Genomic DNA, 16,894 nt, shown 5'->3' with positions numbered 1-16,894 from the left:
GTAAAGTCTTGTTTTTATATGGGCCATTAAAATGAGCTGATGCTAGCACTCTGCTACCCGCTGTACCCTCTCTCTCTCTCTCTCTCTCTCTCTCCTTCTGTCGCTATGCCTCTCTCTCTCTGCATCGCTCTCTATTCCTAGGTCTTCGATGTCTCTGTCTGCACACAGTGAAATCATCAGTGTTAATTTAACTCTGAGAGTGTACAAATGTTGCCAAATGGTCTGTCCGTCTGGACTCTCTGTCTGTCTGTATATCCCTCGCTCTGTCTCTATTTCTGTCTGTGCCTCTCACTCTGTCTGTATCTCCTTGTCTGCTATATAGTCTCTCTCTCTCTCTCTCTCTCTCTCTCTCCATCTCTCTTTCTTTCTCACTCCACGCCTCATTCTCTCCCATGGGAAAATGTGCTGTTTTCTGAGAAGTTAACTTAATTAAAAACCTGTTGATTGCTACTTAAAAACGATCAGATCTTTCTTTCCAGCAAAATCCCTATTTTTTTGTTTTTTTTGTTTGTTAATTAACTTATTTTATTACCATGTCGCCATTTCAGGCAGGGATCCATTTTTAAACCATGAGCCTTTGGATTTTAAATGCCATTGGCTCGCTGCACAGATCCACCCACTGTCCAGTCGCACTGTAAAATCCTGACTGTTCATTTAACTCAGACAGTGTACAAATGTAACCAAATGGACCAGTATGGGGGTTCGAATGTGCTAATTGCTTTTGTCTAGCAGTAGGCATGTGTGCGTGTGCATCTGCATGTGAGATATATTGTGCTTTTGCAGGAATTTGCGTATTCTCACAGTGAAAATACAGACACTGTGTGTGTGTGTGTGTGTGTGTGTGTGTGTGTGTGTGTGTGTCGGCCACATTCAGCACTCATGCCTTATAGGCTTATACTTCATCATGACAAATAGCCGATCTACATCCTCACAGCATGTTGCATTGCAACACCTAATGACATGTCCAAAATAGGGACCCCAGGGTGAAAATGGTTAATGCGCGGATGCGTGCGTGTGTGTGTGCGTGTGTGTGTGTGCGCATGTGTGTGCGGGGGTACTCACTCCTGGGCTCGCGTGGTCCATCCACAGTGACCTTTATGGCTCGGTGGTAAGTGGCCACTTGCGGAGGGTTGGTGAATACGGTGATTGTCAGGGTGAAGCTCTTGCCTGCGGGAACATGAAACAACATTAAAATGACAAGTCATCTGGGGGGAGAGGGGGGTGGGGGGGGACTGGGGCGGGAGGGCGCACAATGTCCCACATTCATCCACCAAACCATCCCCTAGTCACAAGTGTGGTCGCCATCCCATAATAGCAAATACAAACTGGGACAAATCAGCCTTAAGTGGATTAACGGCAGACAACATTGGCTGTTTCGCGAGGTCTATTTGGGTCGTTTTGGCGGCGGCTCAATGAGAGATTGATTGAAAGAGCCACTGTCTTGTTATCCTGAGTTTCTCCATGTCTAACGCTGCGTGTGTGCGTGGGCGAGAGAGAGAGAGAGAGAGAGAGAGAGGCATTTTAATAGTCACTTCCTTTCTTGATAATCCTCTGCAGTTGTTGCCTTGGGGTTGAGTGCGTGCGTGCGTGCGTGTGATTGTGAGAGAGAAAGAGAGATAGAGGGAGAGAAAGAGAGACGAGGGTCTCTGTGTGTGTGTGTGTGTGTGTGTTTGTGTGTGTGTGTGTGTGTGTGTGTGTGTGTGTGAGAGAGAGAGAGAGAGAGAGAGAGAGAGAGAGAGAGAGAGAGAGAGAGGGAGAGAGAGAGAGAAAGGTGGAGAGGGAGATGGAGGGAGAGGGAGAGAGAGAGAAAGGGGGGAGGGTGGAGAGGGAGAGAGAGAGCTAGAGGTAGAAAGCAGCAGGAACACAATGAATCAGAGTGCAGCCGCCGACTCAGCAAACACTAACGTCTAAGGTATGCAGACGCATCACGTCGCCATGGTCACGCGCAGGAAACAGGAAGAGGGGAGTGCGTCGCCGCTTCGACTCATCAGAACAGCTGTCCGTTGGTCCACCCCCCGCCCCCACATCACCGTCCATCCCCTCCCCTTCTTAGCTCCACCATATGGTTTAGCCCGCTGTAAATCTTCCTTAAAAGAGCAACCCTGAGATGAGCCTGGGAGATACCATCGCAACCCTCAGATGAGCCTGGGAGATACAATCTCGGAGACAAACAGGTGGCCTGCAGTCCTGATGTCTTCCAGAACACATTGATCTGTGACGGGATTGGACACTGACTGGAGTTCAGTCTTTAATTCTTGACCATAGGGAAGGGATGCAACTTACGTTGTATTGTCATAATCGATTAATTCTTTGATTATTCAATTTCTTTGTGATTTAATTTGGTCCATACAAGGCTGGTAAATAAAGTAATAATAAAAAGTACAACCAGCAAACAAAAATATGACTTCTGTAGCTGTGAATAGTACAGCCAGCTTATCTACAAGCTCACAATGCGTCATGTTGCAACACGTCGTTAGCTTGTAGACCTGCTATTCACAATTATTTACAATTCCTTCAATTCTTTTGCTTATATATAATGACATGCCCAAAATAGGTACATCAGGTTGAACGTCTTGTTAATGAATATACGATCAATGAATCAATTAATTATTTCAGCCCTACTTAATTGCAGTCATCTGTATCGTGGCTTGTCAGTCTTAATGAGGGCTCAATTTATTATCGACACTAAGAGGCGGAGCTGTCATTTATCCTCCATTATGTCTTACTCTAATGATGATATTATCAATATAAGTAAGGGTTGGATTCCCCCGCCTCGGCCTATAAGGCCGTACTATCCATCAGTGTCATCACCTGTATTGCACCACATAATTCAGGGCTCTAATTGTCCCTTCTTGTCCATCACTGTCGGCCCGTTACTCCCATCTCTCTTCTTGCATGTCTTTTAGCTATCTAACATCCTATCTGCTCGCCCTGCAAGTACTTATCTCACTCCAGAGCAGAGTATATGTTTCAGACGCATCGTATTCCATTCCCGCAACACCCCCCCCCCCCCCCCCCCCCCGGCTCCTATGTCACTTCCTGTCACCAGATTCCGTGTCACGTAGCGAAAGGACACACACTATTCCGTCGCCGTGGTGATGATGGGTCCTCGGCCGGTCGGTGCACGTGTCCTCCTTCCCTCTCTGTATGTCTCTCTGCCCGCCCCCACACACACACACACACTTTGGACAAGAACTAAAGCAGTGGTTCTCAAACTATTTCATGTCAATGAACAACATTTATATATATGTGGCTGCGGGCCCCCATCTGAAAAGATTTTATGCCAGGTAACCCCAAAGGGGAAGATTTGTGCTTAAAAGAAAACATTGCCTATCAATTTGTACTAGAGATGCACAATATCAGTTAATTGGTAGCCTATCGGAATTGGCCATAAAAATGCCGTATCGGTATCGGATTGGTCTAAAAATAATCCAGATTATTTTCACCGATATTGATGATGCAATAATAATGTGGCCGTCAATGGCTTTGCTCATTCATATAGTGAAAACAGACACTTGGAAAGAGTAGGCTATTTATTGATTAATTGAATACTTCATTAACAGGCTTAGACTTGTTTCCATTGTGGTCATCTGTATAATATCAGAATCGGTCAGAATCGGTATCGGCAGGTATGACCCTGCAAATAATCGGAGATCGGACATCGGTCATAATTTCATAATCGTGCACCCCTAATTTATACAGTATAGGCCAATGGGTTAAAGTCATTAAAAAATGTTTATTGCTATATTAACACATTTAGCGGGGGACCACCCTCAAGCCCCTTCAGGGGCCCCTGTGGGTCTCCAGACCCCACTTTGAGAATGCACTGAACTAAAGGGAGCCAATGTATAACTGCTGTCACCGTGCCACATGTCACCATGCCACGGGCAGATTCGATGACAGCGCTTATCACTGACAATTTATCCCAATGTCCATTCTTTTCTCTGGGTTTTTTTTTCTTCAGCTTTTAGAAACTGAATATCTCTTCCTTTGAAAGCACTTCCAATGTTACACACCAGGGGAGAGAAGCCTGACATTCTCTTTATGTGTGGAGAATTGTTGCAGAGAGAGAGAGAGAAGAAGAAGAAAAAGCATCCCTAGTATGGTGCCAAACCTCTCTTGCAGTATAAATGAGATGGCTCGGTTGCACAACATGTAATTGACGCTAACAGCAACGAGGGCAATGCCAAATATTCACGGAATGTCATTTGCTCCAATAAGGCCGCGCCACTGGCAAGCTCCCTCAGAGCCCCGAGGACATCTGATGAGACTGATGTACCGCCGAGGCAGTGCTGCACCACCCAACATGTTCATAAGGAACCTAATGAACCTCGCAAGGTCACGTCAGGCAAACTGTCACTGTCACACACACACACACACACACACACACACACACACACACACACACACACGCTCACACACACACACACACACACACACACACACACACACACAAATCCAATGAATGCTGCGCTCTCATCAAATCAACACCGCCTATAACATATTGTGTATAGACAACGATAGATTATTAGACACAGTCACATTCTCTGAGGCTGTAGGCTCGCTAAACTGGGGCTGGAAGGCGGAGAAATGGGTCACAATTCCGCAGGGAAGCATTTTGTTTCGGGGGGGGGGGGGGTGGGGGGGGTTAGAATATGTTAAATGGATTTGATAGCTATAGTAGCTTCTAGATAGAAACACAAAGAAGCGATGGCGGTTTAATGGTTTTGTAAGACCTCGGACTTGTCACGATGTCAAATATCATATATCTGACACAGGCATGTGGCCCTCGGCCTGAACGGCCACTATCCCTCCGCAGGGACCGTTTCACCACCTGATGGCGATAACATGTAAAAATGTATTCCTATAAAAGCTCACAGGAGGAGTAATGGGCTATAGATATCAAAGGATGAAAGGCCGATTTGAATCACCCCCGCAGATGTTATAGGAGCCCGCCGCCGGCGGTGGGATTTGAACCTCAAGTGGGCTGACGTGTGGATCATTATGTGGTCACAGTGTAGGGAATGTGACCACTAATCCACGCGGCTAATGCAGCCATTAGCCCCCCGTTGAACGGTATAGTGAGGTGTGTGTGTACATACGCTGCATGGCGTGCGTATAGGCCTCACCTCTGCCACTGCGGCCCACGAAGCGAAGGTCGTTGAAGCGTGCCACCTGGTTCTTCATCACTCCGGAGGCGTTGCGCAGCTCGGCGGAGTAGTTCTCGTCGTTCCCCGCCATCACCGTGACGACGGTCCCGTCCGTTATGTCCCCGAGAGCCACCACCTGCCCGGCAAAAAGAAACATTACATCAACAAGAGCCACCACCTGCCCGGGAAAACGGCAACATTACATCAAAAAGAGCCACCACCTGCCCGGCAAAACGTCAACATTACATCAACAAGACAATTCGGTCCAAAAGGAAAATAAGGATTAATTATAGAAGGTATAAAGATGCAAACATTCCCCTAAATGAATCGATTTTAATGTATTATCCTGCATGCATGCAGATTAAAATATATATAACCCTGTCAATATTATAATATTTTTTTGAGGCCAAGCTCATGTATTGTTATGAAAGTGAAACCATGATGTTAAAGACAGGAAGAATATTCAAGGGAATTTATAAATTACTGTGACTGCAGAAGGTTTAAACGCCAGGAACGGTGTGTATAGAATACAAAAAATAAAATAAAAATTAAACAATGACAACATGGTTTTAATTTCAATGCCACAAAATAAAAAGAAAAATATATCAAATCAATATAGGGTTGCAGACTGCGTTACATCACCGGCTCCTGCATGCTGCTATAGCGTTGCCCTCAAACTACATTGATGAATGAGTTTAATTTAATATGTGTGTCAACTGCTTAAACAGCTGCTATTGATGTCATGATTAATGGGAACTCTGTAACTTATCAAATGCAAAAATCTGTGAAATAAAAGTGTCAAGTGACAGTGGGGGTTTTTCTTTTTAAATGGAGACTGCAGCATGCTATATAGCTATAAGCCAGAGTTATCATTTACAATGTTGGAGAGAGATAAAAGAAAATAATTACAGAGGTGGAATACTGACAGGAGTGTAGTAATGACAGCTAATGACACAAGCGCTGATCTATGTGCCCAAACTAGCATCTTTTGATCCTTAAAATAACATCTGAGTTGTATTAAACTCTTGAGTTATTAATAGGCCCGTTAAATTTCCTTCCAAATATAGGTCAAAACTAGAAATTCCAAATAAAACAACTAACTTTGGTATAGAAATTAATATATTTTTTTGTGAGTTAATTCAGGCACAATAGACTAATAAATGTCAACATGCATAGCATTCTGGGAACTCTTTATTACTGATGTTGTTTTTACACTTGTTATTAAATAAAAGTGGGTGCAGTATTAATGCCGTTTTATTTTTAATTTAACATTTAAATTCAAGGTTAGTAAGAAATTATAATTAATTAGCTTTAATAGGCTACAAGTAGCATATAGCTCATTGCTTCATGTCTCTATGGGATTTAAAAAAGGTCATCATATCTGTCTGTAGTAGCCTACATTACAATAATCGTTAAATTAGAACGTGATCAGGCCCTATAATTATAGTTATCCATAACGGTATTGGAATTGTGTGGTTGAAGATGCCCTTACCGACAATTCATTATGTAATTTATTTTTCAAATAAATTACATAATGAACAGCGACAGAGCATATAGGCAGCCTATTTTAAAACAAAATAAACATCACATCCTATATAAGCATCATCTCTTATAAACGCATTTAACAGCATATTTGCCATAATAAAAACATTTTTTTTAATTGTCTGTAGGCCTAATGCCAAAAGCGCAGCACATGCACTCGTTCAATGACAATGTAGTCATTGTCAACATCACTCGTTTTAATAACAGCCTATGCCACAAATATTTTTTAACCGAGTTAATTTTCATCTTGAAATAAAACCACAAAGTGGAGAGCGAGAGAGAGACATGGAGGGAGAGAGACTGAGAGAGCTTACCTTGAAGGCGACGGGCAGCGTCTTGTTGCATCGCCAGTGCGACGGCAGAACGGAGCAGAGGAAGTTGGGGCTGTCCGTGCGGACCAGCTCGGCGGGGTGGTCGGCGATGATCTCCGCCATGCTGCGGTTCTCGTGGGGACGCAGCCTCGGCACCACGGCCCCCGTCTGCCCGTCCACGCCGGTCTGGGGGCCGCCCGCCGTGGGCGAGCTCACATGATCGCCGACGACGTGGTTCATCTTCCCCGGGACCGGCTGTAGGCTACTGGAGGGCGGGCTGAACCTCCGGCCGGCGCTGGGATCTACGGGGATGCGCATCACAACAGCGTGGAATTAAAAAAAAAAAAAGAAGGCAAAAAAAAAGGGGGAGACCAAAGAGAGGAAAGACAAACAAAAAAGGTTCTCTCCTCCACTCCTCTCTCTCCGCGCTCCCTCTTCTCCGGAGGAGCGCACGGCACCACACGGACCACCACCGTGCACGGTGCTTCAACACATCTGCCAGCGGAAAATGGGACTGTCTGACTCGGGGTGGCGACGCACACCACGCGGCGATTCAAAAAACTCTCTCCTCTCTCGACTCTCTCCACTACAAACTTTTTGGTGGCTCGCCTTTCAAAACGACATAAAATACTCTCCAGCTAGAAAAACACCCTGGAACTGCTTGATCATGTTTTTTTGATGACAAGGTCTTTTTTCTGTGTGTCCACATCTCTCGACTCGCCGTTCGTCCGACTTTTCAGCGTAAGTGTCCATGACAAGCAAACCCAGGCGTTCACGTGTGTGGATATATAAATAACGCTAAATAAAAGCCAAAACACATAATATGCAATTACAAAAAAACTTCTGAAGTGGAACAACAGTCCACCCCAGATGCTCAAAGAGTTCTCTCTCTCTCTCTCTCTCTCTCTCTCTCTCTCTCTCCCTCAAAGCGCACGCTGCTCTCCAGGTGCGTCACTGAAGTCTTTGTGTCAAAGTCAAAGCCGAAAGCCCCGCGGGCTATTATGTGCAAAAAAAAGTTTTCAAAGTCAAGTTGAATATAAGAAGATACCAATACCCTGCGTTTTAACAATATACGAGTGCTATTTATAGCCTGCACGGAGTCGCTCGTGTTCCATTAGGGTTCTACACACATTCGCCACGCACGACGTTGCTCCATCGAACCGCACGTTTAACATATAGGGTTAAAAAAGGTTGATGGAATGAAACTAGAGAGAGAGAGAGAGAGAGAGAGAGAGAGAGAGAGAATCATTGCCGGTGAGATGAAGGAGGCGGAAAAACGAGAGCGTTTTTGTAGCCCGTAAATGCGGTTAGTGTTTTTGGAGGTCGGGGTTTCCCGACCGTGCTCACGGCTTTTGTGGTTTATATAGAAGCTCGAGCGCCCAGCAATTATTGTGCTGATGCGACTCCAACACGTGGTGTGTCTGGAGTGAGATCTATCATCTATCAGTGTGATCAGTAACACACACACACAAACACACGCACACACGCAGTATACGGCTATAGGCGACTGGCGCGCGCGGACAGGTCGTTTTAAGTCTATATACGCGAAATAATAACACCGGGTCACGTTCACGTTCACGCATCTCTTTCCCCCCTCATTACAAGCAGAGCTGAAGAATAGAACACATACAACTCAAATACGATAGGCAGCAGCAACAACATACCGACGTTTCACCACCGTGCCCCCGGATAGTAATAATCCACGCGCTTTTCGGAGGTTTGTTAGTGGAAGCAGTCATTTTCATTGAATAATTCTGGTAAAGTCCATAAATCGCGGTGTTTCTTTATTGTTTTCTCGGCTCAAAAGTAACGCGGCTGGCCGTCTGGCTGGCTGTGCAGTGAGAGGATCAGTCAGAGAGGAGCCAGCCAGGAGGCGAACGCACAACAAGAAACGAAGTTGTGTGTTGTTGCGCCGCCGCGTGAACGAGTCACCGGAGAGCGTGTGACTCAGGCGGGGTAGAGTTTCACCCGGGCACAGGGCAGAGCTGTTAATGTGCAGGTATACAGACAGGTATCCTATATTCTATAGGCCCATGGCTGAACATATAATGACTGCTGCCTGTGATCTACCCGATAAGCCATTTGCTGCATGCATAGTGCTTTTCATGAAATCCAACTGCTGCAGCTCGATTGGCCACTTGATAGCCAATTTATTCTATACATCATGCTTAGTGGTGTGATCAATCAAACGGAGCCCCGGGTGGCACCAAAAGACTGCGATGCAGTGCCTTTTACGCACAAGCTTAGCTGACACACTATAGAATCATAATTTATTTCTAAAATATGCAAATGTCTCTTGCGTAAAACCTGCATGGTTTACATTTCACACAATTACAAATAGAAACATAATTATTATGCCTAGATATAAGTTAGCCATGCAGCTGAAAACAGCGTGCCAGAGCGCAAACTTGAATGGAAATGTTTGTCAGAAAAACTTAACTTCAACATCCCCGCATGCTGCAGCCCTCTGTAATTACAATTATTGAACAGTATGCCACACATTTAAATAAATAAATATGCATATATTGTATCTCTCGTTTTCCATGCCTATAAATATTTTATGTGGCGCCTATCATCATAATAATATGGAAATGGCCGTGAATTGGGAAGGATGGGTGTGGTGTCAAATAATTGTCGACAGCAGCAGACCCAGCTCGCCTGCCCGCCGTGTTGTCTACTGTAGAGGGCATCCTATACCCTCTGTGAGCTCCTATAAGTCTCCACACACACATCACACATGCACGCACGCACGCACACGACCCTGCCTGCCTGCATCATCCTCATCCGTCTCCCGATGTAATTTGTCTCTCAGTGAGTCGAGAGGTAGGCTATGAGTCGAGGAGCCCCTCTCCACATCACACGACAACGGGGTGACACCGCAACATGTGGCCCCTGTTGATCTCCGTGTTTTCCCTGCTACACTCCGCTCCCAAACACGACTTTATTGCAGTGGCTTTATGTGACAAACGGCCTTTGATAGGCCCGGGTTTCTATTTCTAAATGAAGGCGATTGCAGCTGTCGGGGGTATAGGCCCGCCGCCCTCAGTCGCGCACGTAGCCTGCCTACAGAGCGTCTCCATGCCCTAAAATGTAGGCCCCAAACAACAGATGCGACCGTTGTTAGCATGCATGTTTACTTGTTTAGCCTATAACAGTTATTTTAGGCAAGCGACGTATTTAGACGACTTAGTTGTTTCTGTGACGTGTTATTGTGACGATGATGTTAATTTGTTTAATGTCTGACTGGATGCTTCAATACAAAAAATACAAGCTTAATATGAGTATCTGAATGACTTCTGTTTGTGTACGGTAGGCCTATACTGTAACTGTGTAACTGTTTAACATCATATACATATAGAGAGAGATATAAGATTGTGTGTGTGTGTGTGTGTGTGTGTGTGTGTGTGTGTGTGTGTGTGTGAGAGAGAGAGAGAGAGAGAGAGAGAGAGAGAGAGAGAGAGAGAGGATGTATGAGGGATATATAAAGTCTGAAAGCACTGACACGCATCTGGCACCTCGTCATAGAGCGAGAGAGAGAGAGAAGTGATTGAGTTACACTTCCCTTTCGCTGTGCCCCAAAAGCGCCTGAAATATGGTTCACATTGTCCAACATTCTCCTAGATCAGCTCACAATTTATGGATGGATAAATGCGAAAGTTGTAATTAAATCTGTAATAGCGATAAACATGGCCTTGCTGGAACGGTGGAGGCTGTTATTCCAACAGTGTTGAGTTTCAGCGCTGATAATATCACTTTTTCACCACTGAATACATTTTTGGGGGCTAACGGGGAAAACATCCTAAAGGTCGATAGGATTTCAAATTGGAACTGTTTATTTGCGTTTTGGTCGAGGATGAAAGAGATATATCATGGCGCGCGCATGTCAATTCCATATCGTTAACACGATCAACGCAATCAGCTCTAATTCATATTTACAGTGCGCTGATTTGATTCGAGTTTCTGACGGAATTTAATTTTGGAGAGGTTTATTTGTACATTTTTACGGATGAATACCGTCATCCCAATCAACCTCGCAGTCTGTCAGATGTGAGTGGACCTGCATATTCATTGGGACGCCGCATGCATGGTGCGGTGCGTATACACATTTTCGTGTCCAACTAATAATCAGCCTCAAATCCGAATCTCTTATCGTCCCCACAACATAGTCAGGCGGGCGGCTTCCCTTTCTTTTTTCACAGACAGCCCTTATATACCCGAGGCCCCTGCGTGGCCTCCACCCCTCTCTGGTCGTGACTTGGGCCCTGACAAGCTCAACTCATCAAAGAGTGTTTGTCCCATCTGACTCCGCTTTGCCTCTCCCCGGCTGAGGAACATCCAGATCCAGCATCTGTCTCCCATGCTGCCAACAGGATATAGGCCCACGTTCACAGTGCATGCACCGACCGGGCCCTGCATGGCTGCTGTCTCTCTGTGTCTGGCTCCCTCCCTGACGAGAGGAGGTAGCCGTCTATATAGGGCGACCTCTCCGCACCGTTTGAACGGAACGCCGCTTGTTTGATGTATGGCGGAGATGTGAGGGAGACAGTGTGAGAGGGCGTTAATGTGCCACAATGCGGCGCTCAATCAAAAGCGCACCGCGTGTGTCCTGGACTTAACCCCTGGGCCCCGCAATCTGCTTTTTATTGATCGAACGTGAACGCTGGCACACCACCGAAACGAACTTCACTGAACTTGGGTTTTATTTTTTATTTTTCTTGGTGGCGGTGGACTTATTTTGTTGCGGCTCGAGATTGAACATTATATTGAGCGGTTCATATCATTATTGTAATAAACGCGGCGTAATACGGTTCAGTCGTCAAGCAGGGCCTCATCATGCTCTCTCTCCTGGCGCACAGCTGCGAGTTCTCCCTCTGCTCTGTATTATTCATCTACTGTGTTACACTGGCTCCGAGTCACTGCACAGTAGGAGAAGTCACTAACAGCGAGGAACCACATATTATAATATACCACATCGAGCTGAAATGTTCCTTTTATGATTTATGGTAATATTGTATTTCTGCCCGGCACCGCGCCGTTCAGTTTCAATTATTTGTTTTCGGTAAAATCAAACTCAGCTGACAACATTCGGCTGACTAATTTTGCCACTATAATGTGTCACATAGCCAAGATATCTGTCATTGTCGTACGAGCACGAGCGCACGCGCGCACACACGCACACGCTGCATTATAGACCATTGGCAGCCAAAGTGAGACTTCTCAACTGTGTATTTTCTCTCCCTCTCTCTTTGAATCTCCTCTCCTCTCCTCTCCCCTCCCCTCCCCTCCTCTCCTCTCCTCTCCTCTCCTCTCCTCTCCTCTCCTCTCCTCTCTTCTCCCCTCCTCTCCCCTCCCCTCCCATCCCCTCCACTCCTCTCTCTACTGCATGGGTGCGAGATGGGAGAGAGGGGAAAGCGGTGGGGAAATAAATGGGATGGGGGCCCACAAGCTCTCTCTTAATTAAGCACACCTCATTAGCAGAGATGACAGGAGACACAGAGCTCATTGTTGATCGCAGAATGTAAATAAGCAGGCAGACATTCAGTAGGCTACAGGTTCATGGACACACCCATATGGGCATGCACATGTGTACAAACAGTCACACAGTCACGTTCACGCACGCATGCACACACACACACACACACACACACACACACACACACACACACACACACACACACACACACACACACACACACACACACACACACACACACACACACACACACACACACACACACACAATGAAACAACAACTTAAATGAAACTCAGCACTTGGAGAAATTTCTCCCTCTCTATCTCTCTCTCTCTCTCTCTCATGGCTCGAGAGGAAAAGTACAGCCACTTAAGACGCAGGATTAAGGCTCCATTTCACAGTGGTGCATTTTTCAAGACACTTAATTATAGCTTTCTAGAAGAGGGCAGTGACGAGGCCCAGGCAGCTTTCAGCTCTAACGGGATGTTTCCATGTTTGGCAGGCCAGCCCAACAGCCTGCCAACCAACCAAACAGCCTGCAGCCAGCCAGTCAGCCAGCCAGCCTCCAAGCAAACCAAGCATCCAGTCAGCCCGGCAACCACTCAGCCAAGCGGCAATTCTGCATGTCATCCAGCTAACCAGCACACCAGCCATATGGAGCCAGCCACGTAGCCAGCACTGTCCACAAGCCCAACCTTAGTTCCAACATAGCAAGCCAATCAATCAGCAAGCTGGCCACTGATCAACCACCATCCTAGCTAACAGCCAGTCTTTACTCTTAAATGAGCCAACACGTCAGCTAATTAACCACCAACCCAGTCTCTATTCTGGGCATGTCATAATAGCCAGTGAACATTCTGTGAAAATATGGGCAAACATTTGTCAAAAATAGCAGATCTACAAGCTCACAACGCATCACTCTGTGAGTTTGTAGATCTGCTATTTTCAGTGAAGGTAAAAGTAGGGTAGGGTAAAAATGAAGGGACCAGGTATTGACCCCTGCGGGACCCCGGTCAATGAATATAGTAAAACGTTAAAGTGTCTAAGAAATTAGACGGTTGCCTGCTGGGACCCAAACTAGTGATAATACAGCCTGTAGATTCATGGCTATAGTATTTTCCCTATAGCTTAAACATTTTCTAATTCATGGAAATAAATATGGAGATTTTTCTTTCTTCATGAAATTACTGAAAAAAAATCATAAAGTAACTCATGAACAGTTTAGCTTTTTTGTGACTGTTTATTGAAAATGTTTTGAAATAATGATAATTAAAATAAAGGGACCCATAATAATGTGTCCGCGACCCACAAATGGGTCCCGAGACTCCCGACACACTGTTTGGGAACCAGTGCTCTGTCTAAATGAACACAGTCAGTGTACACCCAAACAAACGAACCAGTGCTCTAAAGTCTAAATGAACACTGTCAGTGTACACCCAAACAAACGAACCAGTGCTCTAAATGAACACAGTCAGTGTACACCCAAACAAACGAACCAGTGCTCTAAAGTCTAAATGAACACTGTCAGTGTACACCCAAACAAACGAACCAGTGCTCTAAATGAACACTGTCAGTGTACACCCAAACAAACGAACCAGTGCTCTAAATGAACACTGTCAGTGTACACCCAAACAAACGAACCAGTGCTCTAAATGAACACTGTCAGTGTACACCCAAACAAACGAACCAGTGCTCTAAATGAACACAGTCAGTGTACACCCAAACAAACGAACCAGTGCTCTAAATGAACACTGTCAGTGTACACCCAAACAAACGAACCAGTGCTCTAAATGAACACTGTCAGTGTACACCCAAACAAACGAACCAGTGCTCTAAATGAACACTGTCAGTGTACACCCAAACAAACGAACCAGTGCTCTAAAGTCTAAATGAACACTGTCAGTGTACACTCAAACAAACGAACCAGTGCTCTAAATGAACACTGTCAGTGTACACCCAAACAAACGAACCAGTGCTCTAAAGTCTAAATGAACACTGTCAGTGTACACCCAAACAAACGAACCAGTGCTCTAAATGAACACTGTCAGTGTACACCCAAACAAACGAACCAGTGCTCTAAGTCTAAATGAACACGGTCAGTGTACACCCAAACAAACGCGCCAAGAGGCGGCAAGAAAGCGCCTAAAGACCAGGCGTCTCTTCCTGGTTCCTTAAACAGCTGGTGGATGGAAATGACGCGAGGCTGCGAAGCTGCAACTTGACACATCCGCAGAAAAACGGACACACTTTGCCGACGCGTCAAGTTGCAGCGGCGCACAAGCGTCATTTCCATCAATCATCAGCCATCAGCCAATCAGCCATCAGCGGGCCTCACGGCCTGCCATCAGCCAATCGGCTGGGCCACGCACAGCCTGCCAGCAGGGCAAGACAGGAGGGCATGATGATGGCTAGAAGAAACCTTACTCGTCCTTACCTCATCGACACGACCTCAGCGACTCACATCAACCCACTGATCCGAGATCACCGCTAAGCCCATAATGACTATTTGTCACTGAGCCCGTGACATCACCGTGAACTGTTAGGACAAGGAAGGCACACTCTGTGGTGTGTGTGTGTGTGTGTGTGTGTGTGTGTGTGTGTGTGTGTGTGTGTGTGTGTGTGTGTGTGTGTGTGTGTGTGTGTGTGTGTGTGCGCTTGTATGGGCATTTATGTGGTGAATGACAAACAAGTGTTATTAGGCCTTTAAGAAACGGTAAGGATGACTATATCAGGCCGCCTTGGGCTACTTCTATGGTGCACAATGGATGACGGGGAAACAGAGAGACAAAGACACATTTCTATGTATTAAAAATGCTTCATGCATGCATTTAAACAAAGGACACTGTTATTAGAAAGAGAACAATATATCAAGGGAAGATAAATGAAAGAGAATAAAACAAAGAGAGAGAGAGAGAGAGAGAGAGAGAGAGAGAGAGAGAGAGAGAGAGAGAAATGCACACGGAGCAAGACGAAATAGAGAGAGACAGAACCAGAGTGCAACTTTCAGCTCATCTAATATTTCATGCTGTTCTCAACATGGCAGAAAGAGAACGAGAGAAAGAAAGAGAGAGCGAGAGAGAGAGAGAGAGAGAGAGACTGAGGGGGTGGTGGGAGGCGGCGATGAGGAGGGGGGGGGGGGGGAGGAGGAGGAGGGGGTATAAAGACAATTTCCTCTCTGCTCTTATTGCTCGGCCTGTCTGCCGCCTCCAGCCTTCACGGAGGTCCCTAATTGAGATCACTTGTACTTAAAAATAGGAACAAAAAAAGGAACCTCTGTGGCTTGGGAGAGGGAGAGGAGAAAATAAGGCAGTAATATGTGACGAAGGCTGCCATTAAAAAGGGGCCGAATGACAGATCTGAGCGTGGAGGGAGAGCAAAAAATACAAAAAAAAAATACAAATTACAAAAAATAAAAAAAAGAAGTGAGAGAGCTGAGACTTTGCCTCCGACTGCCAGGAACCTTCAGATGTTGACGTGTCACACGCCACCTGCTGTCACACTGCTGTGCACGTGTGGGTGTGTGCATGTGTGCTTGCGTACGTGCGCGCGTGTGTGCCTGCTCGTGATGTGTGCATGTGTGGGTGGGTGGTTGTGCACACATGTGCGTGCATGTGTGTGTGGGTGTGCAGTGCACGTGTGCGTGTGCGTATGCGTATGCGCGCTCGTGTGTGTGTGGGCGACTGGGCGTGCATGTGTGCGTGTGTGTGTGTGTGTGTGATGGGCATAGGGGGTGGCAGAGTGTGTGTTCAAGTAAGGGTTGTGTTTAAGCATTTGTGTATTTGTGTGTGTGTAATAACTTGTAAGTGCATGAGCCTGCAGTGCGTGGTGTGTGTGTGTGTGTGTGTGTGTGTGGGTGTGTGTGGCTCTTTGATGGGATAGGGTGACAGTGCCCGGGGCTGAGGCCAGAAACATGCCAAAAAGAGGGCTTTCAGAGTTTCCACTCTTTTGTATATGCGTGTGCGTGTACCGTATGTGTTTGCAAGTGTGTGTGTGTGTGTGTGTGTGTGGCTGGGTGGGGGGAGGGGGGGATTTATATGTGCATGTCAGCGTATGGATGTTTCTGCATGTGTGTACTGCATGCGGCACGTGCTCAGTGCTTGTGTACTGCGAGTTTACGGTCCGTCTTTCAGAGCCATATCAGCTACAACTTCATTTCCACTCATCAGGCATGTTTGGGTGCAGCTGCCGGGCTCTGTAGAGCCATTGTGTCATTAGCTACCTTATTACTAGTAGTACTTCACTTTAATTCAAGCTTTCCACCAATCACGTCTTTCCCCCGCGGTCGGTCGGTCGAGGAGCCTTTCCCAGACACGGTCCAAGAGCACCCCCGAGGCTCGCCGGTTTCCCCCTCCTCCCCCGAACCATCTATCACTCAATCAGGTCCGATCGGGCTATTAATCAAACAACGAGCCGGCTCC

At 46.2% G+C, this 16,894-nt stretch overlaps 1 protein-coding gene across 4 annotated transcripts in view; it reads right to left on the bottom strand.

Moving 5' to 3' along the window:
• The window catches only part of runx2b (RUNX family transcription factor 2b), a 61,537-nt gene that overhangs the window by 26,160 nt on the left and 18,483 nt on the right, over window positions 1-16,894 (bottom strand). For 3 of the 4 annotated variants that reach the window (XM_080790789.1, XM_080790787.1, XM_080790786.1), the window contains exons 3-5: window positions 7,007-7,305; window positions 5,130-5,286; window positions 1,063-1,167 (exon numbers count right to left, since the gene is read on the bottom strand). In XM_080790789.1, coding sequence (XP_080646915.1) covers window positions 1,063-1,167; window positions 5,130-5,286; window positions 7,007-7,305 — 561 coding nt within the window. Of the gene's footprint in view, window positions 1-1,062; window positions 1,168-5,129; window positions 5,287-7,006; window positions 7,306-8,667; window positions 8,784-16,894 lie in introns of those variants that run through there. The other variant, XM_080790788.1, reaches the window with a different exon arrangement.

The sequence above is a fragment of the Protomyctophum bolini genome (genome assembly GCF_963924005.1).
Source record: "Protomyctophum bolini genome assembly, chromosome: 19".
In the NCBI taxonomy this organism is placed as follows: domain Eukaryota; kingdom Metazoa; phylum Chordata; class Actinopteri; order Myctophiformes; family Myctophidae; genus Protomyctophum; species Protomyctophum bolini.
This window is presented reverse-complemented; position numbering and strand designations above follow the sequence as displayed.